This window comes from Dermacentor andersoni, chromosome 9 (assembly GCF_023375885.2).
Source record: "Dermacentor andersoni chromosome 9, qqDerAnde1_hic_scaffold, whole genome shotgun sequence".
Lineage (NCBI taxonomy): Eukaryota > Metazoa > Arthropoda > Arachnida > Ixodida > Ixodidae > Dermacentor > Dermacentor andersoni.
The window spans coordinates 110,248,149-110,275,697 of record NC_092822.1 but is presented as its reverse complement, the minus strand read 5'-3'; the positions used below and the strand labels follow the sequence as shown (position 1 = coordinate 110,275,697).

Below are 27,549 nucleotides of genomic sequence, written 5' to 3'. Positions count from 1 at the left end.
CAAATGCCACACACCGTAGTCAACAGCAGATCCCTGTCGCATGCCAGCGCCGACTTCTTCGTGTCACATTCGATAGCACGAATGATGTCTAATTTTTCTTCTATGCTGAGCATCCGGCGTCTTTTTTATCCGAGCTTCGGCATTGCGCGAGTCCTTGATTGCACGATGCCACAACACTCTCTGGCATGGCGCCAAAATCCCGAAGTGATGTTGATGTTGATGTGGCTTCATGCGCAAACGCACAGGGCTCTAGGAGGCCGTTGTTCCGATTTCTGAGGCTTGTTGTTCTGCCGAGCCACTCGACGGGGATGCCACATTGTCGTGATTGTGTGACAAAAAGTGGAAACATACGAGTTAACCGATACGTACGCAAAAAGCTGGTACGGTTGATGCGGATACAAAACGTATTATGTTCAATGGCCGCTGAGTTGGGGATCTGACTTTACTACTTTTCAAATGAAACTACTATTTAAGCGGGTGCGGTTTAACGAGGTTTTACTTTAATTCAGCATGAGCTGCTATTTTGTCTTTAAAATTGGGCAGGCCCAAAATAGGAGTTTGTAGTTGATATGCGGTGATGTGTGTTCAATGCATTCGCTCTACCAAATTGCCACCAATATAAATGCTGCTGCTATTAGCGTCACCACTACAGTCACCTCTGGGATAGGGCGCCTGCGGGAACGACCAGCCTAGTTTGAATTCTCCTAAGAAGGCTAATTTTTTGGATCAAAAATAACAAACATTTAGTCCCATACACAAGTGTGGGCATAGGCCAAAGCCTTTGGTTGGGCTCCAATAACCCGAAAAATTCAATTAACCAGAGTCAAATTAATGGAAATTTACTGTGGCAATGCCATTTTCCTTCAGCATTGTGCTTTGTCATGTTTCTTTATGCAGTGTACTAGATGCACTCGCACAATCAACCCACGATTTAGGCTGTGTGCTGTGTCTGGAAAGATTTCTTTAATGCGTTTGCAGCTGCCAATGCGGCTGGGGCTGCGGCAGCGGCTGAAGCGGCCGATGGCAATGACAAGAACAAGGGCAAAGCCAAAGACAAGGAGGACAAGGTCAAGATTGCCAAGAAAATTGCCAAGGTAAGTAGGCACCAACAGGATTTATCCCTGCTGGCGTGGAAAGATCCTTCGTGCCAGTACTTGTGTAGTTGTCTCGACCAAGATGCCTTGATCTCAGCGTTCTGGCCCGCAATGACTGCGCAGTGTTGTCTTCACATGTCACTGCTTTTTAATTTAAAAAAAAATATTTTCGCGAGTGGAGTTTCGTGCTGTTTTAAGTTTTGAGAAATATATACAGTGGAACCCCGTTCATACGTTTTTCACCGGACCGGGGGAAAAAAATTTAACAGCCGGAAAAACGCAACAGTGAGGAAAGCTCCGAAAATGAATGAAAAAAGTGCAGCTTCAACTATAGACAATTTATTTCCACAGAGTGCGCTTAGGACTTAAAAAAGTCTAGAATGGTGGCTTGCCGTTTCTTTTGCTCGCTAGAAATCGCCACACGTTTCTCAATAGTCTGGAAGGCCGCATTTCTGTCAGCGTCGCTGTGAGGTGCGACGAACCTGCGGAGGAGGTTCAGAGCCGCGACGGCTTCTCCAAAGCTAGGATTTGGCAACTCCCCGACATCATGCGGCTCGTGCTCCTCGTCGTCACCGCGCCACGGCAATGGCAATGGACGAAGGAATATACGGGGGAAATTTTGCCCTCTTTGGCGTAATCATGCTAACGTGCTAACAATTGTTTAGTATTGCTGCAGGGCGCACGTGTCCGTGCAGCCCGATTGCGCGCGGCACGGCGTGGTTTCGCGAGAAATGTAAACAAGAGAGGAGAGCTGGCCCGATAGGCGGAGCAACGCCATGAGCAACGCCAACTTCCGGCTTCACTTTAGCTTCACGCAGAGTGACGTCAGGGCCTCTCCCGAGTTTCCTTCTTCCGTGAGTCGGCCCGTCCAAAAACCATGCGGTGACCGTGATCACAGTGATGATAGTGAGAGCATTTTTCACGAATGGCCACTTAGTGGCGGCCTCTCGAACTGGCGTGCGGCTTCTTGCAGCCAGTTCTATAGCCAAGCCCGGCCAAGCCCGGCCAAAACTCGTCAAAAGCCACAATGGCAGTTGGAGCGCGTTGCCTACTTTAGCCCAGGCGGGTTCGCGGTGCTAAGTTGCGACGTATCATGCGGGAACGTTTTCACAGCTACCACGTAACAGCGGGGTTCCTTATGCATTGAATCCTATGGAAGCTATGCCGGGACCGGATGAAAACGACGTAGCAGCCGGGAAAACGCAGCAGTGAGGAATGTAACAGCGGGGTTCTACTGTACTCCAAATATGCCGTGGAATGCATTGGTGTTTCAGTTAACAGTCGTCACTGCTGTGTTTTTCTCTCTGCGCAGAAACATACTAATAACTGGAACAGCGAAGCATTTTGTAGCAAAATTTGAGTACTTATTTCTTGAAACTGTGCTTTGTTTCATAATAGCAGGCAATGGTATGGAAGCTATGCAAGTACAGTCGAAATCTGCGATAACGAAATCCCCGACAAACGCCCATAGGAGTCGATGCATTTCATGACTTAGGACAGCGAAACTTCTTTTTGGACAGCAATCCCACATTAACGAAATTTTGTGCAACGGCAGTCCACATACCGTATATACTCGTGTAATGGCTGCATCTGTGTAAAAGCCGCACCCAGAGCTTTGTAAAAAAAAGATCCTCCAAAAAATATATTTAAAGAATTACCCGTGTATAAGCTGCACCATTGATTTTTGAGAAGATTAGCAGTGTTATCTGTTGTGTAGTGTGAGAATTCCAAAGCTTATTATATATTTTTTAATCAGTAGCAAAACATGACAGCCATGCCGAGTTTTAAGCGCCCTGAGGTAGCAAAGGCACAGCCTTCGAGACACTGCCGTCGCTGGTTGGTGGGGCGATATCACTTATCGCAGACAGCAGGTGATGCAGTACGGGAATAGCCAAGAATAGCAAGAGCCAGTACAAGTGACTACTGTACTTCAGTAAAAGCAAGTACCACCAAAAATGTTTGCGAAAGAAAGAATGCTGCGAGTTTTTCTCCGTGTAATGGCCGCACCCTCAATTTCCACCCCAAATCTAGAGGGGAAGAAAAAAACCTGCGGCGATTACAAGAGTATATCTACGGTATTATCTACTCACGTAACGCTAACAGTGTCTAAAATCTTATCGAATGCATTGGTTGTGCCCTTAAATTGCGTAAATTACCGCCATAGTGTGCTTGTGTAGCCACCGCCATTTAAAAAGAAGATGGTATTGGAGCACTTGCACGTGGCAACAGGCAACATCAATGGTGGTGATGATGATCGTGGTTTGTTCTTTGTAACGGGTGAATACTGCACAGTGTTCTAATCGTAAATTTAATATTAATATTTTAAAAATGAATAAAGAGAAGCCAAAATAAAGCAGAGGTCGCAGTGGGTACATTTATATCCTGTGTGCCGTCATGGCATGGACTAATTAATGTGAGGCAGAACGCCTGCATAATCACTGACTGGCCAAATCCACCCCCGCACGTGAAGGCTTCAGTGGCACTTTGTGTACCGCACACACGATAGTGTCTGCAGTGTGCCTGGCGTGTGCGGTTGGGGCTAGGCTGCTTCAGCTCTGTTTGTGGCGTTCAGACCGTCTGCTTTGCCAGTCTGCCAAGATGGCGCCTCCAGCCGTAAAAGTGGAAACGTTTGACGCTACAAGACAAGGCTGCAGTCATTGCCTAGGTTGAAAAGGGTAGGAATATGATAGAGATCGCAGACTAATTTGGAATTGCTTACAGCGCGCTGTCTGTAATTATGAAAAACGAGGTCTCCATTCTCGGTGCTCTAAGAAATGGTTCAGTAAAATATGTCCTGCCCTGATAGCAAATTGTTTTATGCATGCTGGCTTCATTGCCACTCAGCAGGCATCATGCGCCGGTTGAAAAACACCGGAGGAAGATTTACCCAAAGGTGCACTCGATGACAGTGCCACCATTGCTGACCAATGAATGAGGCAAACTGTGCCATGGAAAATGAAGTTCCAGATGTCGTCATTGTCGACGAGTTCGCTTGCCTGGTTAAAGACGTGCACGAGATGACCAACGAGGCCATCATAAGTAAGGTGTGCGAAGCTGACAACGCCGAGGACCACCAAGGAGCAAAACATTAAAAGGAGAAGACAAACCCACGGGATGTGTTAGACACCTTCGACACAATTTTTTCGTTTTTTGGCGAGCTCCATGGCTACATGACGATGAACCACTCCTTGCAATGTCAAGGCAGAGCTGTCAAGTTGCTGCAAGACAAGGCTTGGCGAAGTAAGCTTACCGAATTTTTGCAATAAATTGCCTTCTTGCAAGCCATTTCCTGCCATTTCATGAGTCATCCTTGTGCCAATCAAATTCCCGCATCAGGTGATTTCGTTATTGCGAGTTTCAGCTGTAGTGCGGTCATACAAGTCTCACTATGCACTTTTTCGCAGTGCAGTATTTTGTCTGCAACACTTTCTAAAGAATAAATTTTTATGTAATAAAGTTATAATGTGGAGGTACGTTTACGTGAAATTATGCATTGTTTATGCACTTATGCACTTCAATAGTGTGTGACGTTTACTATGCTTTGGTAGCGACGCAACCAATGCGCTGTGGCCACTGGTCGCAGAAATGGGTCACCCCGCTCATTTGGTCGTAAACTTGTTTAATCTACGGCACCTTTCATGTAATAGTTGCATAATAGTTTGCGAGATAAAAGTATGAGCCTTTTAAGTAGCACTGCCTGCTGTGTATACACTGCATCGAAAGAGAGTTTCTAGTAAAATGCTATGCTTTGAGTACTGCCCGACTTCAGTCCTGTAATTACAACAGATCCCCTAAACTATACCCTAATCAAAAAATTAATTAGTGACATACTAGTTATTGATAATCATGTTGGTGGTTATATCATGTGAATTCTGGTGTATATGTTGCTGCTGCAAAGCTTGGTCAGTAACAGTTATCACTTGGCACGAACCTCCTACTTTTAGTAAGGATGAAACCTGCGGCATTTACTTTCGCCGAATGAATTGTCCATTATTGTCAGTGTCATACAGCTCTTTATTGTTCTCTGTTGACCACAACATGCCGTCCTCTGCGAGGTCCACGAATTTTCTGCTTGAACAACGATGGTTGCCCATTCCGCAACCAGCCATTTCTCCTGCCTCTCCAGTGACACATGCAAATCTCTGGAAATACCATGCATGGCTTGGTTGCCACTACCTTGACATGTAAAATAACTTTCAAAGCGAAGCATTCTTTGCCTCTTACCAGACTTACTGGCTTAGGTAGGTAGGTTCCCGTCTCGCCTCGTTTGCGGTCTCTTCAATGAAAAAAGTAGGAAGGCGATTAAAGGTCTAGTGGAAGTCGATGAAACACAGTCTTCTTAGGTGAGCTGAGTGTGAGAATGGTTAGTATGAACCGCACAGTTAATTGTGAGAGCTGCACTGGAGCGACATTGTATTGACGTTAACTAGAGGTTGAATTGCCTTCCAACTTTTTCATCAGTTATCGTCACAATCATCATCATTACAAACCTAGTGGCACTTGACTTTAGACTGTGCTATCTCTGGAACTGGTCCACAAAAGAGGGTTGAAACAGATGTGAGAACCAGCATACTGGATACGGAAAAGCAACAGTAAGTTGCCAATGCAGACATTGCTTTCAAAATTAAGTTTCCATTGGTGGGATCTGAACGCTCAGTGCAACAGGCCATACCCATTGAATAAAATTTTTTTTCTACGTTAAAGAACTAACTATCCTTCGCGCAAACTTTCGTTAAGTTGTTAATTGTTGACTCTGCAACAACTGTGCATGTGTGTGTATCGCTGTCCTCTCCATATTGCAGGACATGGAGCGTTGGGCCAAGACGCTCAACCAAAAGAAGGAGAACGCCAAGCAGGGCCTGGTGGCCTCCGCACAGAGCTTGGCCGACGAGCGGCAGTCGGCGGCGGCTGACGCGGGCTTTGCCATCCTCGAGAAGCACCAGACCGTCACAGTGGACCGGCTAGCCTTTGGCGGAAGTCTGCTGCAGCCCAGCGTGCCCGAGAGCCCCCTGGCTGCCGGTGAGTTCAGACTCCCTGGCTGTGTTAATATATGCTTTAGATTGCAAAGTAGACAGTGGCCATCTTGAGTCTCATTCTAGTGGGTGGCATCTAAAACATGGCGTCTATGAGATGCTTCCGGCTCCCAATTTGCTACCGGTGCACGAAGCCAGCAAAAGCATAGCCTTCGAGGTCTAGGGAGGGTACTGGTTTAGGCGAGTTCGTAGCAATTGCTTCGAGAGCTGTTACTGTTATCTAGAGAGCTTCGTTGCTAGCACATGGATTTATACACAATCTATTCTGATGAAGTCGTCATGAAATAAAGCTTTGCAAAGACAGCGCCGGACTAGAAAAAGCTTCCGGCTGCTTTGCTCTCTAAACAAGATGGCTGCTGAGCAGGAAGGTTGTCTGCTCATAGAAAAACATACTCACCACTTTCTTAGTTTAAATTATGCACTGCATGTTAAAACGTACGCATCCCACAGTAAACTCGAAAAATTGTAGTGCATTTGGTGCATTAAAAAAATTTGTATTGAATGTTTTGTGTCGCAATTGAACCGTAAAGCAGTCTGACGACACTAAGTGGTGACGACATGAATGGGCACCCCAGAAAACGGCTCCCTCGGACAACAGAAGCCACCATTCTCGAAGGCCATGCTTGTGTGTACTGCAAACACCGGAAGTGATTGTAGCAGCTGGAAATACGTCATGGCTGCCATGCGTTGTTTTGTTTTTGCACGTGCATCTCTGCACATCTCTGCGGTTTGCTACTGCTTTTGTAGCGCAAGTGAAGGAATTGCGGGCACAGGTCAGCAGAGACGCCGTTGGCTACGTCGTTGGGTGCTAGAGCATATGTAGAAAGACGTCCGATGCGGTCTCAGACTGTTTCGTAGCAGACGACGCAGAGGTGGCCCCTCAGTTCCTGATGTCTCATAGCTTTGCCAAAATGGCGGTTGGTATCGGCAGGAGGATTTGAAAGGCAGCGATTTCAAATAGAAATTTCAGGCTAAAATGTGCAGACACCTTAATTCTTTTGTGTGTATGGCCATATTGAGGCCCTCCTCACTCAGTTACAAATGTGAACTGAGAACTGTTGGACGACCGTGTCAGGACCCCTTTAAACTGACGTGTGGACAGAAAACTGAGCTGCGTGAATATGTGTGCGAACACAGAACACGCCTATATGGTACAGTCTGCATGCCTTCCGGTGGCTAATCGGCCCAATCTTCACAAATGCTTTCCCGCTTTTTGAAATTCGCACTGCTTGTGTCGCCGTTCCCTCTTTCTGCGTCTTGTTATCGTTTCGATCGGTCCTGCCGACTAACAAGCATTGTACCGACCAAGATTAAGAGCCGTGAAAAGGCTGCATGCGTTGTGGTACCAACCACTCCCAATGACTCACCGCATATACAGGATATTAGAAATATCTGTTTGCAGATATTCAATTTACAAATCGAATGATTCGAACATAGAATATTCTGTTTAATTTGGTGATAGTTGAGTATTTGCATGCCCCTAACTCTCGCACCAAAACCAGCAAGGGTTTGAAGACAGCTTGCTGCTTATCTGCCTTGCAGCCTTTCATCTTTCGTTTCATTTTTTTCTTATTTTTGGCACTTCCAACAGTTGAAGCAATGCAAGCATTGATGTTGCTACTTTTGCCCTGTGCTGCAGTCGGTGTGACCAGTGCACGCGAGACGCTGGTGCCAGAGTACGGGGGTGGCTCGGACTCGGATTCCGAGGCAGAAGGGAATGACGAGAGCCACCTGCTGGACTGGACCAAACTGGCCTGCCTGCTCTGCAAGCGCCAGTTCCCCTCTCGTGAAGTCCTCTCAAAGCACGTCCAGCTCTCGGGACTCCACAAGGTGAGAGAGGGGTGAATCCGTCGCGGTAGCTTAGTGGCTGCAGCGTCCCGCTGCTGAGGTCAAGGTCGTGGGTTCGACCTCCTCCGCACCAGCCGCACTTCGATGGAGGCTCTTGCACTGAGATTTAGATGCACGTCAAGGAATCCCAAGTGGACTGTAGTCGTAGTCCGTAGTCGCCCACTGTGGCATGCCTCGTAATCAGGTCATAGTTTTGGCACATAAGATACCTTTTTTTTAAGTGACAACAGTGCCACCCAACTTGGCCAGTACGTCAGTCTGCTCTTCAGCAAAGACAAGCAAGCTAGTTTCGTGTGTTGTTTCAGAATGCATACTTTATTTATAGCGAAAGCACAAAGAACAAATGAAGGTGGACACTACAGATGGCAGACATAGACTATATATGAATGCCACGAAGACATTTTCTTTCGCCTATCACACCGGCTGGTGTGTATTGCATATCATTGTGATGATGCAAAATGCAGATGTTGCATGTGGTCTTGAATATGTTATTTAACTGTCTTGTACTAAAAATCGGCACGTCCACCAGTATTACCTTAGGAGGCTGAAACTTGTAGGTTAGCAAAAAAGCTTGGTAAGAATTCGACACCCACGCAGCGAGCAATAGAACGAAAGATGCTACGTGCAACATTAAGAGACCGGAAGACAGCAGTGGCAGATTAAAGAGCAAAGAGTGGTAGCCGATAATCTAGTTGACATGAAGTGGAACAAATGGAGCTGGGCAGGCCGCATAATGTGTAGAGTTATAGAACGAGTGCCTAGGAAAGGCCAGGACGGCAGAAAATTATGTGGGATAATAAAATTGGGAAACTTGCAGGCGCAACACAGTGTCAGCTGGTGCAAGAGGACAGTAATTGGAGATTGCCAAGAAAGGCCGCTGTCCTGTAGTGCACATAGTATGGTGCACATATAGTATTGCACTTAGTATAAACTACAACGTGCAATGGATTTGCCATGCGCTCTCGCTTTGTAGCTCATACTTGGCACAATCCTACAACAGGCCTATGATGACGTGGGACAGATAACGACTCTTTGCATAATTTGTGCGCCCTCTTTTTGATGTGGCGTATGCTTTGCTTCTATTGTTGCAGCAAAACTTGGAAACTCTGCGGTTGTCGAAAGGCTCAGGTGGTGCAGAGGGTCAGGTAAGTCTGCTGCATGTCCTTGCATCTCACTGTTTCACGTTGCCGTTTAAGTGGGTGTTCACAATGCAATGGCCACGATGTTTGTCCAGCACCTTTTGCAGTGCTCAAAAAAGCACGGCCTACGAGATCGATTTTCAATTACACTGAAGGAGCCATTGCTGGGGGGTGCAGTGAGCTTAAAACTCGCAAAACACAGTGTAGAAAATCTACATTGATATTTTCTGGACAAGATATGGTGTTGAAATCATCTTTAGCATTCTTTATACGAGGTATCTGAATGAAGTGCTTGGCTATTCGTTGGCTGTTCGCTGCTCAGAATCTGTCAAACAGCTTCAAGTGGCGCTAACTGCACCGTCACTGTTTTACACTCACTGGTACTGCAATTAAGTGAGGGAAGCACTGAGCAGTGACAGTCGCAAATAAACCCGTAATCATTCGGCTATCGGAGCAAGGTTGACCTTACAGATTCAGTGTACGTATTGATCACACCTTCATCTATCTGTGGCAACAGCATGACAATGGTCAAAATGCATACTTACCGGGGCACAGGCAGATGTATGTGCAGGCAGCAGTGCTTTGACAAGCCTTGTTGGCCAATGTGGAATAAGTGAACTTATTTTCTGGGAAATCCAGTATTTCAGACTTCTGGTTTAGGCGATCCTGGTCCAATCAGATGTATTGGTCGATGACTCATTAGGCTGACACACCATCAGTTTTAATGCTTTTTTCCCCTCCAGAGAAAAGTAGGAGCTAAGCTGAAATACCGTATTTACTCGCATAATGATGGCACTTTTTTGTCAGAAAAAATTGACGCATATTCAGGGGTGCGATCGTTACGCGAGTTAAATTTCCCGCAAAAAAAAATTATTTTTTTCGTCCCCCGTTTGCTGCGGGATGCGGGTGCGGGACACCAAAACAAAAATGGCAGCCGGCTGAGCAAGCCGCAAGCGCCGAACGCGATTTTCTTTTTTTCTTCTCGTGAGTACATTACATGCATTGAAACAATTTTTTCCTTATCAGTAATGAATAATATTGTTAATATCGGCAAGTTTGCGGCAATAACGTAGCCATGTCCACTTTGAGGGGGCAGAAGCAGATGGGCGTGCTTAGCTGCCAGTGACATAGAAACACAGGCCCGGCATGCTGCGGAAACTGTGGCATCTGCCTTCACTACTTTCCTAATACGGCACGTTTCCGCTAAGTGTGGGTGAATATCTTAGCCGTGTTATAAGCGTCGGCGTATGAATAGAGTACACTTTTGATGTATCACTGTAAACGTGGCTACTATCGTTGCCGCTCGCGATTTGTTGCGTGCCCACGAGTGCAGATGAGAAGAATCGAAAGGCGCCTTTTTTGTTGTTGTTGACCACAACCATTATAAAGCCTACACATTATAAAGGCAAGTTTGGTTGTACCTCTTTTTGTCATGGAAGTGCGGAAAGTGATGAAAGTAATGAAATGAGGCATCTACTGAAGAGTGTTTGGTGCGTGCAGACCGCCTGGTTCGTCTTGAATAGTCGTTCGCGTAGCATTCAACAGATGGTAAGCGCAATCATTATTAGCTAGACTTGGCACACGACATATCGCTGCGGCAAGTTCGGGGTGCGATCATTATGCGGGAAATAAAAAAAATCGAATTTTGACGACAAAATTTAGGGGTGCGATCATTACGCGAGTGCGATCATTATGCGAGTAAATACGGTAAATAACAGTACCTCATTGTTACTTACTGATACAGCTATCACAATTATGACATGTTGCTAGGGAGTAGGTGAAATATTCCAGATCATAATGAAAAAAGAAAGTTGTTCTCAATGCATGGTGGTAAATCCGCAGCAGGTGAATCGCCAGCACTTAGTGGCTAAAGCAATGGCAAGCTGACAGACAATAAGCGCAGAACTGCACTAGACGAGCACTGACCACAAGAATTATGATTAGGACTGTTCTCTGTGATACTGTTCTCCTGGCCTGTCGTCTATAGCGCTTATTACTATTTGCAGTAAATTGCAAAACACTGCTTAACATGCAGTCATGTTCACTGCCATGTTTCTGCAGGCATACAGGGACAGAGCCCGGGAGCGGCGGTTGAAGTACGGCCAGCCAGAACCACCGGCAGCTGGCACCATGCGAGAGAAGACGGCCAGGCCAACGCCAGCCGTCCAGTGAGTCAACAACGGTTTCGTTCGAGCTAGTTGCTTCGTGATTACTGTCGATTTACTGATGGCAAAAAACAGGTCAGCCATGCGTAGTTATTTTTATAAGTGACAGTCCTCTTTTTTTTTTTTTTCCCTTGTTCACACTGTGGTTTGTATGTTGTTTCTGGCTGTTTGTGTGACCTTGAGGGTGGCCTTGACACATGTCCTGGAGCAAAGAGTATCAGTAAATAAAAATGTCCGATGGTTAGTTTTGAACCCAGTCCCTCCAGCACAGCAGCCCAATGCTCTAACCATTAGGCCATAGGCGTGTGCCTAAAAAGGTGGAATAAAACACACTTATGATTTTCCCTCGTGCCAGCCAGCAGTTTGAGACGCTTGGGGCATCAGCCGCAATTTGCTGAATTGCCACAAGCGAAAATTTCATTTAAGCGATTTCCGTGCAACGAGATGCTACTGTATACGCAAAGGTAATAAATAGTAGTGGTAGCAGTTCGGAATAGTTTTCAGAAATTTGTTTAACGGTTTTCGCATATCATGCAATGATTCTATAGCTTTGCTGGCTGGCTCTGTATTTCTGCTGATGAGCTTCGAGGTCGTGGGTTTGAATCCCATCTGTGGCAGCTGTATTTCAGTATGGACAAAGTGCATAGGTAGCGAGGCACTGGAAGTGGTAAGGGAATACATCTACTTAGGGCAGGCAGTGACAGCGGATCCGGATCATGAGACTGAAATAATCAGAAGAATAAGAATCGGCTGGGGTGCGTTTGGCAGGCATTCTCAGATCATGAACAACAGGTTGGCATTATCCCTAAAGAGAAAAGTTTATAATAGCTGTGTCTTACCAGTACTCACCTACGGGGCAGAAACCTGGAGGCTTACGAAAAGGGTTCTACTTAAATTGAGGATGACGCAACAAGCTATGGAAAGAAGGATGGATGTAACGTTAAGGGATCGGAAAAGAGCAGATTGGGTGAGGGAACAAACGCGAGTTAATGACATCTTAGTTGAAGTCAAGAAAAAGAAATGGGCATGGGCAGGACATGTAATGAGGAGGGAAGATAACCGATGGTCGTTAAGGGTTACGGACTGGATTCCAAGGGAAGGGAAGCGGAGCAGGGGGCGGCAGAAAGTTAGGTGGGCGGATGAGATTAAGAAGTTTGCAGGGACGACATGGCCACAATTAGTACATGACCGGGATTGTTGGAGAAGTATGGAGGCTGACGATGATGATGAAAGTGCAAGAACATTCATGTACTTAAGATAGACGTGCACATTAAAGAACCTTAGGCGGGTCAAAGTTTATCTGTAGCCATCCACTACAATGTCGCTCATCGCCCTTTAGCGCACTAAACCCCGCGAATTACCATATTTATTCGAACCTAGGCCAATAGTTTTTTTCAAATAATCATATTCCAAACTCTAGGATCGGTTCAGATTCGAGGATTTAAAAAAGCGTGTCAGTTTTTCATTCAAACTGCTAAATATGGAGCATAGCTTGCGCCATCTAGAAAAGTCAGTATCGCAGCTGCTACTAGCCGTGCCAGTAGCCAGCCATACACAATCGAGGTCGTCATTTTGACCTGTGTCGTGTCGGCCGTACCGCTGTGCGGCGTGGTGTGATCGCGATGACACCAAGCAGGAGATGCGACTACAGTGCCGCTTTCAAGCGAAAAGTTGTGATAGCCGCAGAGGCATCGTTGAACCTTCAAGCCGGGCGGGACTTCGGCATCGACGAGAAAAACGTCCGTTATTGGAGGGGACAACGACAGCAGCTTTTTGCATGCGCCTCAATGAGGATGGCATTTAGCGGACCAAAGAAAGGCCGTCACCACGAAGTGGAGACAGTTTTTGCCGACTTGGTTCGGACGCAGAGAGCAGCTGCCCTTCCAGTGAGAACAGAAGTGCTCCAAACGAAAGCTAGGGAACTTTCGAGTGAGCGAGGCCTAAAGGCAAAGGATTTCAAAGCCAGCCGGGGCTGACTTCAGAAATTCATGAAGCGCTTCGGTTTCAGCCTCCGACGTCGCACTTCAATCACCCAAAAGCTGCCAAGCGATTTCGAAGAAAAGCTGATAGCTTTTCAGCGCTACGTGCTGCGAAAGAGAGAAGCGGCAGGCTACAACCTTGGGCAATTCAGCAACGCCAACCAGACGGCTGTGTATTTTGATATGCCAGTGGCATACACCATGAATGAAAAGGGTGCCAGGGAGGTGAAGGTGCGCTCTGCGGGCTACGAGAAGCAGTGCGCAACTGTGATGCTGTGCTGCACAGCTGATGGACGTAAACTCCCTCCTTATAGGATATTTAAAAGGAAGACACTGCCTGCTTGAGAAACTTTCCCAAGAAATTTCATTGTGCGGGTGAATGACGAGTGCGATGGTGGAAGAATGGGTTAAGATTGTGTGGCGACGGCGTCCAGGCGCCCTTTTAACAAAGAAGTCGCTCCTTCTCGTCGACTCTTACCGTGGGCACTTGACCGACAAGATGAAAGCTGTGCTCGCCGAAGCAAACACGGACCTCACTGTCATACCGGGCGGAATGATGGGCCAGTTGCAGCCACTTGATGTCTGCATCAACAAACCTTTCGAGGATCATCTGCGGAAATATTACACGGACTGGTTGACTGACGAAGACCACATGCTAACGGCAACAGGCTGCGTCAAACGTGCATCGCTATCGCAGCTGGTGGGCTGGGTAGCTGCAGCGTCGGACGACATCCCAGGTAGTTTGATCATGCATGCCTTTAAAAAGTGCAGCATATCTAATGCGCTTGACAGTACCAAAGAAAGTGCACTGTTTGAAGGTGACAATGACAAGGAACACAGTGACGAGTCTAGCAGCGATGACGACGTTGAATGAGCTCTGAATGTTCACATTCAATAAATGCTGTTTGCATTTTGTGAACGCTGTCCTCGCTTTTTTTGTTCGGCCTACTTTCGAGGTAATATATATATATTTTTTTGTTGGCTTCGGACTTTAGGGGGTCGGCTTAGAATCGGGGTCGGCCTAGATTCAAGTAAATACGGTAATCAGTATTGACTCAATCCAATTGTGCGCTTCTCTTGGAAACGCAGGCGAATTTTTTCTTCCCTCTTGTCACGCTGAGTGCCGAATGACTAGACTTTCAGCGGCACAGTCATAGTGTGTGTGTGTGTGCGTGTGTGTGTACACACATAAGCTGTGTCTGGTACGTACCATGAGCCGGCTGCGTCCAATTTCAGTGATGTGAATTGTCTCCAATTTCACGTCCGAAGCTGCGCTCTACTTGGTGCACGTTTTGAACTGGTTACACCGAAGGCTAACTTAAAAAGCCCCTCACCGGGCCCCATAGCAAATTTCGGTTATCAGCTGGAAGTTGTTGCGTGTCTTCTAGGGAGCGTTCTGCTGCAAACATTTTTCAAATCGGCTCATTAATAGCCAAGATATAAATATTTCAGTGCCGCGAACCCATGATTCCAGTAGGCGGGCTCCACTGCCAAGCAAGATGCTGTCTCCACTTGCCCCGTCAAGCCTACGCAAGCGAAATTCCTTCCCTCCGTTCTCCCATACTGGACCTCAAGGATCGCGTGACGCATATGTCACAGGCCCTGCCTTCATTTTTTTTTTCTCCTCACTTTTTTTTTTTCGGCGCTACGCATTTCCGCTGCCGCCGCCACCCGCAAGCTGTTGTCTCGTTCGTGCTAGTTCGCACAGCGCACGATTTTGCGCGCTGCGCACAAGGAAATGTGACTAGCGGTATAATTCAGTGCTACACGAATACTGAGGCAGAACAAACAGATCGCAGAGCATGATCACGCGCCGGAGCATGGTAGAAAATGGCACATTTTTGGTACCCCGTTGCACGTGACTGCACGACCGTGGGAACAAGCAGACAAAGCGGAAGTACATTTATCTTGCTCTGGTGCGAAGTAAACCAAAAAACACGCAAACATTCTGTTTGTGTGTTTTATTGTTTCTCTACACTTCAATTCGTCAATTCAAGCAACAGGTCACACAAATAACAGATGGTGCCTTGAATAATTCTCGGAGTCACGTATCACCACGAGCGACATCACACTGCGAACTCTAGTACGTAGGTGCAGGGACGCGAGTACGTCATCCTCCGGCTTTGAGCGCGGCGGCTGCGAGGAGAAGGAAAAACGGCATTCGGTTTGAAATTTCAGATCTTTCTGCAACACGTAGCGATGTAATACTTTGCAGACATGATCGTTATCGCGTAATGTATGCTCTGCGCTTGTCAGCTCGAAATGGCCAGACATGGTGAGGGGCCCTTTAATAAATTATTTGTGGCATTCCCGAGCCATTAGGCTCCCTAGCATGATTACTGGGTCAACAGCTATCCAATAAAAAAAAAGAACAGAATCAAGCTAAGCATTTTTCGACGGTTCGTCCTGAAGCCATGCACATGTTGCAACTGTGGTTGCTTTCTTGAGAAAGAGACAGCGCTAGGTCGATGGTGCAAATGATACAAACATGCAGTTGTGGATGGTGATCGGAGGCTCCGCATGAGCGAGCATGTGCTAATTTATTGAGGTTGTAACAGTTTCTTTCTGTGGCTGTGCAATACAAAGGGCGTTCATAAAGTTTGTGCTACCGGTACCATAACTTGAGCACGTGTACACGATAGGCACCGAAGTGAGCGCACGTCTCTCTAGCTTTAGCGGAATATAAAAATTGTACTCTGTGTACCGGGGGACACTACGAGCGTATCAAAACAAGATGGGCAGTGTCCATCTGGAGAATTGGTTGATGCAAGTAGAGAGAGATTCATGCTGAGCTGGGGATATGGTTGCCAACCGTCTGACTTTTGAGTAAATGCCAAATGTCCCAACTGTTGCTTGTTTTTCTACTGGGTAACAATAACAATTCCTTTCTATAATGCCTGACAGCTCATTTGCACATTCTTTTTTCGTGTGTGTGTGTTCATGTGCATTGTCATAAACAGAAGGCGATTTTTTTGTTGTCTTGCTCTAGCTCTGTTGGTCCTGAGCGTTCACAATACCTCTATCCATATTGGTAGCTGTCTACATCAGGGAAATATACTGCACCTTTCTTGTTGTAAATTGCTAATCTGTAGGATAAAAAAAAATATTTTCAACTTTGTTGCACGTACGGACTCGGTCAGTCACCCCCCTTCACCTGTCCCAACTTTGTCCACTTGAGAGTTGACCACCCTAGCTGGTGGCATTGTATAGTGACTGTGTACAGTGATGGTCACTGTACGCCACCACTAGCTTGGCATGGATCTGTGGATTTGTGTCCTTTGAAATGCAGAAAGCGAACGTCTTCATCAAACATGGTAGTACATTCAGCGAAGTGATCGTCTGTAGCAGTACAGGCCACATTGTAAGTGAAATGAAGACATGTTGAGCAATGCCTGCTGCTTTTTGTTGGCCAACACTCGACGAAACCAACAAAAACAACTGCCGTCATCAAATGGGGGCACGGTGTCTCAAGGGGATAGAGGAATCTCCATCCTCATTTTTGGCGTTTGAGATACAGATGTAAACATGATGAAAACCTCACAAGGATAGCCGTTTTTGATACTGGAACTGGAAAAAATAAACCACGCACACACACACACACACACAAACATCATTACAGCTCTCCGAAAGTGACGGCCTAGAATGCGTGGCTTTTCGGCATGAACTGCTTTTCGGGAGAGCAAAAGAAATCTTGGAAGTAGCATGCTCAGCCTTAACGTCATAGCGACAGCTACCAGATAAATGTTGTAAGAGTTAGGGTCAGGCATGTCAAAACGGGTGGGGGGGGGGGGGGGTTGCTGGCCCTTGCCGTCGTCTGACTCATCCACGCTAAGGATACTGTTGAAGGGAGGAACTTGCTCTCATTGAGAACAAGAAGTACAAATTGATTTACAATATCTACATGAAGGGTGGAGAACTTTACGTCTCATCAGTCTAGTATGACTGAAACAAAGCACAATGAGGAGCCGAAAACATCTGCTCCCTGGGCCAGGGAAAACTGCCGTCCAACCTTCGTCAAATTGGAGCATTCAAAGTCATCGAAGGACCCACCTTTGAGGGCGAGGGTTCACACACTCACTGCCGCAATTTTGTTTCACTGAACACACTGAAAAGAGGGGTGCTTCGTAGACAGTGGTTGTCACGCTCGACTCAAGCTGGCACGTCTTGGTTTCTGAGCTGACTCTACAGTTAGCTGCCGTGTCTGCCAGAGTCCATGGGGGAATGCGGTAGAACACCCTTTTCCAGGAGTTTTCTTGCTCCAATTGGTCCGGGAAAGCGACAGCGAATCAGCTAACGATACTCGGTCTTCCAAATGTGTCTCGCCTTGCAGCGCATGTAGTCTTTCCAAGGGAGACACATTGTTGGCTTCACAAAGCGATTCGTCACAGCAGGCTAGAAGATCACTACCCGCACTGGCCGATCGTAACAGTGTGTCATATGCTTAGGTACTGTTTAAAGTTGCTAAAATAAAACTGTACAATTACTGGCCGTGGGGCTCTGCCAAGATTGCTTAGTCACACCTACTATTCACTGCGAACAAATTTAGCCAAAGTGAAATTTCATTGCAGTTGGCCTTATAAGATCCGATGTCCACCGCCAGCTTGGACCACTGGAAATGAGAAAGGGACTTCTAAAACATGAGTCACAACAAACTTGTTCGCTGTGCCACACTCGCAGTCCCTGCTGCTGCAAAATACTGGCCCTTGTTGGCATTGATCAGTCGTCAATGTTGTTGCTGTCACGGCTATTAGCTCCGGTGGTGCTAAACTGGAGCACTTTGTGAATGCCTTGTAAACCATTTTAACTTTTTATTGTGAAACTAGCTATGATCCTCACAGATCAGTTTCCTTAAATTTTCAGATTTTTTTATGTTTCTAGGTTTGTATAAAAATATTGAACATGTCAAGTAAAAAGCTCCTCTCAAATGTCACTAGAATTTAAGCTTGTTTTAAATGCATACTATTTCACAGAAATCAGCTCAGCAGTTCCCTAGGAAGAACAGCGAGTTGTCGGCGACTTCAGGTGTTGCATGTCTGCAAATCTGTTTGTTTGTTTATTTGTCTTATGTGCTTGACCATAGGAGCTATGAGGAGCCGACCAAGCAAGGCATTGGCGAGGACAACATAGGCAACAAAATGCTTAAGGCCATGGGCTGGTCTGAGGGACAGGGCCTGGGAAAGACCAACGCTGGCACAACGAACATTGTTGAGGTACGCCTCAACAGCCATTCGTGCCACTGTGTTACTTCCATTGCTGTTTATGGCCTGTTTATGTCTCCCTGGAGGCATTGCGGATTATGAAACCTCCAGCTTGTTTCCTGATATTGGCGGGCATGAAACTCTGAATGTGTGTTTCGAGTTTCATTTCAACTAAAGTCTTGCCTGCTGCTTCGTAACTAGCACATCCGGTTATTTGAATATTTTCGGGTGTGTCGAGTTCTTGATCTGCAGTAGACTTTAGACTTTGTCTGGAGTTCAGTTGAAGGGCGTGCACTGAATCTGTAGGAAACTGAACATAGATTGCTTAATACCTTTGTTTATCAGATGTCCTTTTTCATCATTAGGAGACAGAGAAGGCAAAACGCTGCCTTAAGTTTTTTTCTTATCTGCACGATACAAGCAGCGTTGCATCGTGGGGATGCAAAATATGCTTTTGTGTTAGATTTGGGAGCACATTTATTTGTACTTGTGAACCTATAAAACCTGTGCATTTGATTCAGGGGCACGGTAGAATCTGGCAAACACTGCCATATGTAGCTGCGGCAAGTTCAAATGTTTGTGTGCCTCTTCTTCTAAGTCAGCCCGATGAATAATTTGATTAGTTTTGTCAGTCCCATCGAGGCTGGGATAGCGCAAGTCGATTGTATGAAGAACAGTATGCTGATGTTGCTGTACAGATGTTAAAGATGTAGTGACGCGAAATTTTAAACTTGACTTCCTGTTAATTTGCATATTAATGAATGTCTAAGGTCTCTAAACCCTAGAAAAATTACGGCAAATGTCAGAGCACTCTGAGTAAATTACAGTAACTCTTATTTCTATGAACATTGGCATTAAAGGGACCCTGAAACGATTTTGACAATTTTCTACAAATGTGCTAAGTCGTTAGAGTAGGACCTTCTGATCATTAATTGACATATCTAAGTGCTCTGCGTAAAGCGTGTAATTTGTTATTAGGCTTTAAAAATGCACATTGCTGTCGATCGCAGCACACTTCTCTGCGGAATTTTAAGCCGCCCCTACCCATATGATGGAAATCACTCATATGACGTCAGTGGGGCGAGCTATCCGATTGGCTGACCAGGGCGCGTGATCGATAATTTTTCCAACATTATTGTAAACAATTGATGTTTGTAATAGTTGGAATGTTAGTTAATTTGTTTTTATAAAAAGAAAGTAACATAAAGAGAATGCACAAGAACAATATTTCAGTACACTTAAGCACTTCCGGCACACAGCAAATGTTGTCTGCTTGTGTTACAACGTGCTCCGTCTTTGACGAGAGCTCCGCAGTCAGTGTCTTTTCGCGAGCGCTACGAGTTGACTTTGTTGCGTTGTGGACTGCAAACGTAGCGACTGGCCATATGTCAAGCTGCGACATCGTGTCCTGCAAGCCAGTAGACGAGCGGACTGCCTCCAGCGCATTGTACAGCCACTATCCGATGGGCGCCAGGATTTGCGCGATTGCGGCCGTCACTTTACACCGGAAGATTACTAACGCAATAGCATTTCGAGAGTCCGGTATTAGGGTAAACGCAAGCGCAAGGGGACAGGGCCTGGCCGTGTCCCCTTGAGTGTCGTTTCAGGGGATGAACAGAAGTGCAAATGCAAATAGTCTGCACGGTGCAGCCACCTGGTGGCATAGAGCTCAACCACACACAGTAGCAGTAACAAAATGTATTCTTTGCTGCTGGTGTAACTTTTTCGCAGGAGTGTAATCGTTAACATGTTGTTTTCGTAAATATTTAAAATATGTTACACTTGGTTAGAGCAATATTAGCTCTTTCTTTGGCTGGTTAAGCTCTGCACCAACGGGTGGTCGGACCGTGGAGACCGATCAGGCAGCTCACGTACGTCTATGCTAAATTTCCTTCATCTGCTTGAGTTTATGCCTCCATCGTTCCGTCGAAAAGTCCAGCTAGTGTGTCGTTACCGGAATACCAGACACGTTCGGCGCTGCGACAGAATGCTCGCAATGCATGCTGCTTCGATAGCTCTCGCTTGGGGTCGACGGCCAAGCAGCTAGCGGAGAGGTGTCGCGCGGGCGAGTTCCAAAACAACCGGAAGTGGATCATGCGATGTCGCAACGTGACGCAGAACCAGTGAAGGCGGAGCTTAGCCCCGATCGCTCGCCGAACGAGTTGAGGAGGGAAAGCATGGCTAGGGAGGAGGGTAACTTGTAATCACTTGTAGCTCCATTAATATGTAACGCTTCGCTTAAATTGTGGTGCAAATGTTCTACTTAAGTTGTACCCTACGCATCTACAAAATTTCTCCGAACCGTTTCAGGGTCCCTTTAAACCCTACAAATAAGTTGCAGCAAGATGGCGAGGTTAGCCGATTGATAGAAGTTCACCAAATAAACACGACCTATGAAAAGACAGGACATACACTTTTCGGTCTCTCTCTTCCATGTTTCTTGCTTTTAATTTCTTTGCGTGCAGCCAGCTATGTTGTGCACTGTGTGGCATGCGTATGTTTCAAATGCTGATTATGCTGGTTTGCAGGTTCAACGGAGGGTTGCCAGTGCTGGACTAGGCGTCAGAGGCGCCACGTACGGAGCGACGGCCGCCAACACTTACAAGGAATCGGTGAAGAAAGCCATGGCTGCACGATATAACGAGCTGAGTTAGCCTGTTGTGTGCAAGGCTTATTTATGTAAGATACGTGTATGTAGAAACTGGGTCCACACATTGGGCCCTCGGTGCCAATAAAAGCATGGGGTCCAAACCTTCTTGTCTGTCTCTTCCTGGCGCCTCGCTTAGTCGGGCAAAATTTCCCGTTGCAGCGAAGGAAAAGGTGCGGAGGCAAAGGTCACGCGTGACTGTGCTGCTGAAAATAATCCCCTGATCGGGGAACGTGAAACATAAGCATCTTAGTTACTAAAGCACTTACACTAAGATAAGAAAAATACAAATATTCAGAATCAGAATAATTTTTCGCATCAATATTGTTAAAAAAGCATACAGGAGGAGAGCACATGGCTGCGTGGGGACGTCCTATACATGAGAGTAATATATTACAGCAGAGGCAACATTCGAAAACCATAAAAGCAGAAGCACCAGCTTCTATGTGCGTTTGCAAAATAAGCTGCAAAAGCATGTACATAGTACAATCATTTGCAGTTTATAACAAATGGAATGACAATAAACTAAAATGTCGTTCTAAGGGGATATATACAGAAATGCTGGATATAACAAAGTAAATTAAATTCCCCGTAAAATCCCTATAGAGATGTGGATAAAACCTCGTTTTAACGCAGTGAAATTGTCCTGCCAATGGAATTTTGTCTCCAAAACAAACAAACAAATACCTGACTAGCGCACAGAGTATATCACTTTCTGCAGGGTTCGACACTCATTCGTTGCGGCAGTCCAAAACTCTCGCGTCCCCATGTCAAATACGCCATCGAACACTTCCTCACCGCTGTGCACAAGCAGCAGCTCACTATCGCACTTCTCCACTGAACTCTCTCTCTTGCGAGTGTCTGGCTTATACTTATTCACACATACTGCGCGTTGCCTCTGAGATCTCCTCGGCGCAATCTCGGGGGTCACGCCAAGACCTTGCCTGCACCTGCATGCGCGAGCTGTGCACGCTGCGCTGCTACACACGGCGGTGAAAACTATTTGTAGATTCCTGGGGCACGCCACATGGGCTGGCAGCTGGGCATGGCCTCTGTGATCGCATTGGCACCCAGTGCAACCACAGGCCACAAGCTGGCCAAGCCGGCGCGGCGAAGTTTGCTTGCCTCTCGATCACACAGTGGAGCGCTGTGTTGTGTGCTACGTGCTACTCGACCGTGACGAGTCAATGCATCGGATGAACCAAGTGGAAAGCAGAAGCGAAAGACCATCACAGCGGAACAGAAGGTAGCTATCTAAAGTCTGTCGCATCAGGTGCTAAGAAGTCGCGTGTTCCACGCGCCAAAGATTCCTTTGTTTTATTCGAATTTCATCGCATGCATGACCATGTAGAAGTTCCGCAGGTCGCGAGGCCGTATTCTTATTTACATGTTTACAATTGTGCACCCCATTGAGCATATGTTGCAGTAAATGGCAATGATGGCTATAAAGAAGGAACAGATATAAAAAGTAATTTTGGCTCTTCCAACTTTGTTATAACGAGGTTCGAGTATAGTTGCAAAAATAAGATCCAATAGGGAAACATTGCAGTTAGAACCTTTGAGAAAAGTTGACATGCATCTGTTAAAAAACGGAACAAGCTCTTTCTTAAATAGCCGTAAAGAAAAAGACCGATTCTGAGTGGTACATTATTGAGTCGTAAATTAGAATTTTATATTTTCGCTTTGTCCCTCCACATTTTTGTACATACAAAACTGCTGCAACTGGCAAGTTACGCCAGTTCAGTGCCTCCTCCGAAATAAAAAATCTGGAAAACGCCATCGAACTCTTGTGGACTATTTGGCGCCGTGACGCGTGTGCAGGAGCTCCTAGCTCCCTAGTAGGTTTACCTCCTCCAGGGCAACAAAGAGTTGTCTGCAGGCACAGTACACGCACAGGGGCGTGATGCTGCCCAGTGCAATGTTGCCAATTCCCGACTGCAGCAGCTGCGTGTGGGATGCGCAGCGTAGAAAAAGTCGGAATGTGTCGAGACATTGGTGAACATTGCAAGGACATGAAAAAGTGGCATACACATCCATTGCGAAATGAGGGTGGTGAACACAGGGAGGGGAGCTCAGTGATAAGAATCGTAAATGGCGCAAATTGGTGCAGTCATAAGAGAACAGTACTCATGCGGGTGAATAAATAAAAATGTAAGCATTGCGAAAGGCTAAATGAACAGTTCTCATGGAGTATGAGTAAACATTGGAAAGCTCACTGTGAAATCAACATAGATCAGTTTGGCATACTAACCTGAACTGACAGTCTTTGTGGTGGTTTGAATCTGTACATGTCGTTGCACCGGTCGCAGAGACACTTGAACGTATTTAGAGTGCCTCCCACAGTCGCTCTGCGTACCTGCATCTGTGCTGCACGAGGCAGTTGCGGTCAAGGAGTCATTTGTGCCACCTAAACAACATGGATCAGCTTCCACAGCTGTTTCTGCTCCCAGTGGGGAATGCTCCTCCTGCATGTCAAGCTCTTCATTCCTATCACTTTCTCTCAAGAGAGCATCAATGATCTGTTTAGTTGACAAGAAAGAAGGAGGGGAGGGTTAGAAGAGGTCAAAGAAAAGCATTGACCCAGTAATGCATAAAACAAGGACCTGCGATTCTATGCTTTAGCTGAGAAGTCATGTGCTCTGTCAACAAACAAGAATAAACGTGTTAGTTCTTGAATAAATACACCATAAATTATTGTTCACTGTCTATTTTGTATGCTTTGCAATTTGTGACACAATGTAGTATACGGGAAGACAAGAATGCTAGTCTAAGTGCAAGAGTTTAGTACCCCTGTCACACACGGGCACTTTGCATCACAATCGAGCCCGATTTGGATTGGACCACCATCCTGATTTCGTGTTGCTACACAGACAATTTAAATTGCGATTTCACTTGATCCGGATAAAGTAGATTGCAATCCAGGCATTGTGACCGTAGGATGTCGCCAGCATCGGCATGCATAGTGGGCTCAACCAAGTCAATCCAGATTGCTGGACCATGCAGCAGCAACCATTCTTGATCACGATTGAAAGTGCCTGTGTGGAGGCAACAGGCCAGGCATAGTTTATGTGAGCGTACTCATGAGCAATGGCATGTTTATATTGTGCAATTATTTGTTCATACATCCGCATACTCACGCCAGTCGCTCACATCCACACAGTCACTCATTCATATACAAGGTGTCCCAGCTAACTTTAGCCAGTTTAAACATATGCAAATGCCATGTAGCTGGACAGAACAAAGCTAATGTTGTTTGCCGTCGCTTGGGGATACTCAAACTGCATTTCCATTCTGCCTAATTGGATAATTAATGTCAATTCCTCGACTCAATGTATTTATTTAGATGAGAAGTCAATGAGGAAATTGTAGAGAGAGAGAGAAATGGGATGGGACGGCAAGGAGGTTAACCGGATAAGATTCTGGTTTTCTACCCTGCACTGGGGGAAGGGCAAGGGAAATGAAGGTGGAAAGAACAGCGGAGAGAAAAAGCAAAAAAGCAAGAAAAAGTAGGGAAGATCGTGAATGTCCATGAGAATTAGTCTCAATAGGCCACTCCAACGTCAAAATTTAAAGAAAAAAAAAAAATTTTCGAGCGACATGAAAAACTCCCTACACAGCTTTATGTTCCTTCATACGTGCTGCATAAAAGTTTTTCTGAGCGTCAAAGGCTGCGACAGGCAAAGTGCTTGAGCAACCAGGCGCGCGACAATTTTGCGTGCGTTTGCGGGTTGCTTTCATGCTTGGAAAAACACTTTTATGTAGCACGTATCGAGGAACATAAAGCTATATTGGGATTTTTTCATGTCGCTCTACAATTTTCTCATTGACACTTTTCATTTAATTATAATATTTGAGAAGTTGATTAATTATTTGATACTAATTATCTAATTAGGTGGATTTAAAAAAATTTGTAGTATCTCCAAGTGACGGCAAACAACATTACCTTTGTTTTGTCCAGCTACGTGGCATTTGCACATTTCTAAACTCTCGCCAAAATTAGCTGGCACACTGTATATATAGACACTCGCGGCCACTATACTTGTGATGAAGGATGACCAGCGATGCTGTGTATGCGGGCCCCTTAATGGCGAACTGCACGTCTGCCGCGGAACGCCCCGCATTGCACTACCTTCGGGATCGGCGCACGTTTTGGGAGTGCTTAACGCCTGTTTCACCTCCGCCGCGGGTCGGCCCGGTATTGCACCATCTTCGGGATCGGCGCACGTTTGGGAATATTTGTGTCTACACACAGGCTTGATCCTAGGGGAACTAGCAGTGGCGTAGCAACAGGGGGGGCCGGGGGGCCGTGGGCCCCGGGTGCAAGGGGGCCAGTGTGTGTGTGTGTGGGGGGGGGGGGGGGTGTTATATAGGTCTGAAGACACCCCTCTTTCCGCCGGCTACATCGGTGGGGGGGGGGGGAGGTAGGGGTGACAAAGACCTATGGGCCCCGGGTGCCAGACGACCTAGCTACGCCACTGGGAACTAGCCCTTAACAGCTTCGCTGTAAAATTGGTTACGTCTGTGTTCTTAATTAATGACAACGACGAACGCGGGGGCAGTGGCATGAGCGCGTTCGCGCGGTAGCGCCGAGGGGCGCCAACGAGCCAGCTGTGGAAGACGACGACGCTGGAGCCAATCCCGATGATAGTTTTGTGTCTACACATGGACACGATCCTGGGGGAACCAGCGCTTAACAACTTTGCTGTGAAAGTTCGGCCGGATATGTTGCACTCCTGTAACACGTGTAGGGGAAAGCCTGCTGCACACTTGGTAATGCATTAGGTTATGCGATCGGAGGGGTCAGACTTCTTGCATGACATAACGAGCCGCAGTGTGAAGTACACGTGTGGCGCTTTAGGTCGACCTCAACGACTCATGCGAGCTCTTAATGCACTACCTAAAGGTGCAGCATGCTGTAGCCAGTAAGTGTTATGGGCGCGTTGATCACCGGTCCCGCAATTGCCATTTGGACGGAAGTGTAGAGAATACGTCGTAGTCTACATGAGCGGAATCCGCGGTGAGACCATGCGCTCGCTCACCAAGTTGCTATGGGGCAGATGAGGCGGCTCCGGAGGACAGACGCATCGGTTCGTCGTGGAGTGGTTTGGCATCTTCCCCTGTCGAAGTGGGTCGACACACGTGCGACACACGTTAAACTCCGCCACGTTTCTCGTTGGGAAGTGCCGGTGGAGAAGCTCGCACGACGCTGCCTTCACTCGGGTCAAATCGTCCGCAAACCACAGTCCACCGCAAACGTCGCACACACTCCCACACGGATTCTCCACGAACGCCTTCCGAAATCGATTCGTCGCCGCCGCGCCCGACTGACGACGCCGAGCCTCCGCTTCCATTCTACGAGCATCGGTCTCTTCCTTAAGCCGTTGTCTGCGAGCTTCGGGCCCCTCTCTACGTTGCCGTCTCGCATCGTCGCGTTGCTGCTTTCGTAGTTCGGCTTCTTCGGCTCGTTTTCGACGCTTAGCTGCGGCTTCGCGCGCTCGAATAGCGGGGTCAGATTCGCGCCAACGACGTTTCTCTTCGACTTTACGTCGCATCCTCTCAGCAGGGGAAAGCAGCACTCGCGGTCGAACGCCTTGCTCCCGCCGCTTCGCACGTCGCGCCTCGTTTCTCGCTTGGCGAGCATCCTCGGCCGTAGCGTACTTCCGAGGCCTACCGCGCAATCCGCTAGGCCCCGGGCGAGCGTCCTCCATCGCAGTCTCTCTAGCTTCGCAGTCGACTGTTGCCACAACCACCGCCGCGTGACGTCAGCGACGCAACACCTGTTTTGGTGCCTGCGCCTGCCGCCGTTCCCCTCTCCACCCGACCCTCGCTCGCAGAAAGTCACGTGTTCTCTCTCTCTTTTTTGTACCACTTGACTAGACGCCGCGTTTTTTTCAAGGCCATCGCGCAACGCGCCATTCGCCTTAAAGAAAAAACAGAAAAAACGTTGAACTTTACCTGTTTCCTGTGGCGTTTTTTCTAAAGCGCTGCAGCGCTTGGCTTGCAGGATGCATCGGTGCGCGAATATGATCGGCACAGCGTCTGGCAGCAGCCTCAGTTTTTTCACAGGTAATTCCGAACTCTGTGAGCAGGCGCAAAAAAAGGGGGGGGGGATGGGGGGACGGATGATGAAGCTTCGCTTTTAAGAATGGAACGCGATAGCATTCAAACACCGCTGACTGCTTTTCATACTTCCCGGCGACTGCAGCTTATGTAACCCTAACGTTTACCGCGAAATGCTGGCGGCGAACGCTATACACGAAGGCAAGCTTTCTGGTAGAAACCTTGCCTATTGCGTGGGTCGATCGCCTATTATTCCTTCACACGTTTAATATTTCAGTCTGAGAAGAGCTAAAGTAAAAGATATGCGCTATCGGCGTTTTTTTTTTAATTACATATTTGTTTGTGGGCTGCCATTATTCTGAAGAATAACGCTGTAAAGAATGAAA

General features: G+C 46.9%; 1 protein-coding gene and 1 long non-coding RNA gene across 4 annotated transcripts in view; one reads left to right on the top strand and one right to left on the bottom strand.

Annotated features, from left to right (window-relative positions):
• The window catches only part of LOC126528503 (RNA-binding protein 5), a 67,936-nt gene extending 46,725 nt beyond the window's left edge, over nt 1–21,211 (top strand). For all 3 annotated transcript variants that reach the window (XM_072284280.1, XM_050176376.3, XM_050176377.3), the window contains 7 exons: nt 979–1,094; nt 5,897–6,113; nt 7,767–7,957; nt 9,067–9,120; nt 11,176–11,282; nt 18,339–18,468; nt 20,985–21,211. In XM_072284280.1, the coding sequence (XP_072140381.1) occupies nt 979–1,094; nt 5,897–6,113; nt 7,767–7,957; nt 9,067–9,120; nt 11,176–11,282; nt 18,339–18,468; nt 20,985–21,110 (941 nt within the window). In that variant the 3' untranslated portion in view covers nt 21,111–21,211. The remainder of the gene's footprint in view (nt 1–978; nt 1,095–5,896; nt 6,114–7,766; nt 7,958–9,066; nt 9,121–11,175; nt 11,283–18,338; nt 18,469–20,984) is intronic.
• Nucleotides 21,212–21,246: 35 nt separating this feature from the next.
• LOC126528504 (uncharacterized) lies at nt 21,247–27,017 on the bottom strand. Its single transcript, XR_011890077.1, has 3 exons — nt 26,143–27,017; nt 23,355–23,622; nt 21,247–21,323 (listed from the first exon to the last, which is right to left on the bottom strand). It is a non-coding gene; the product is annotated as an uncharacterized lncRNA (long non-coding RNA).
• Nucleotides 27,018–27,549: the final 532 nt, after the last annotated feature.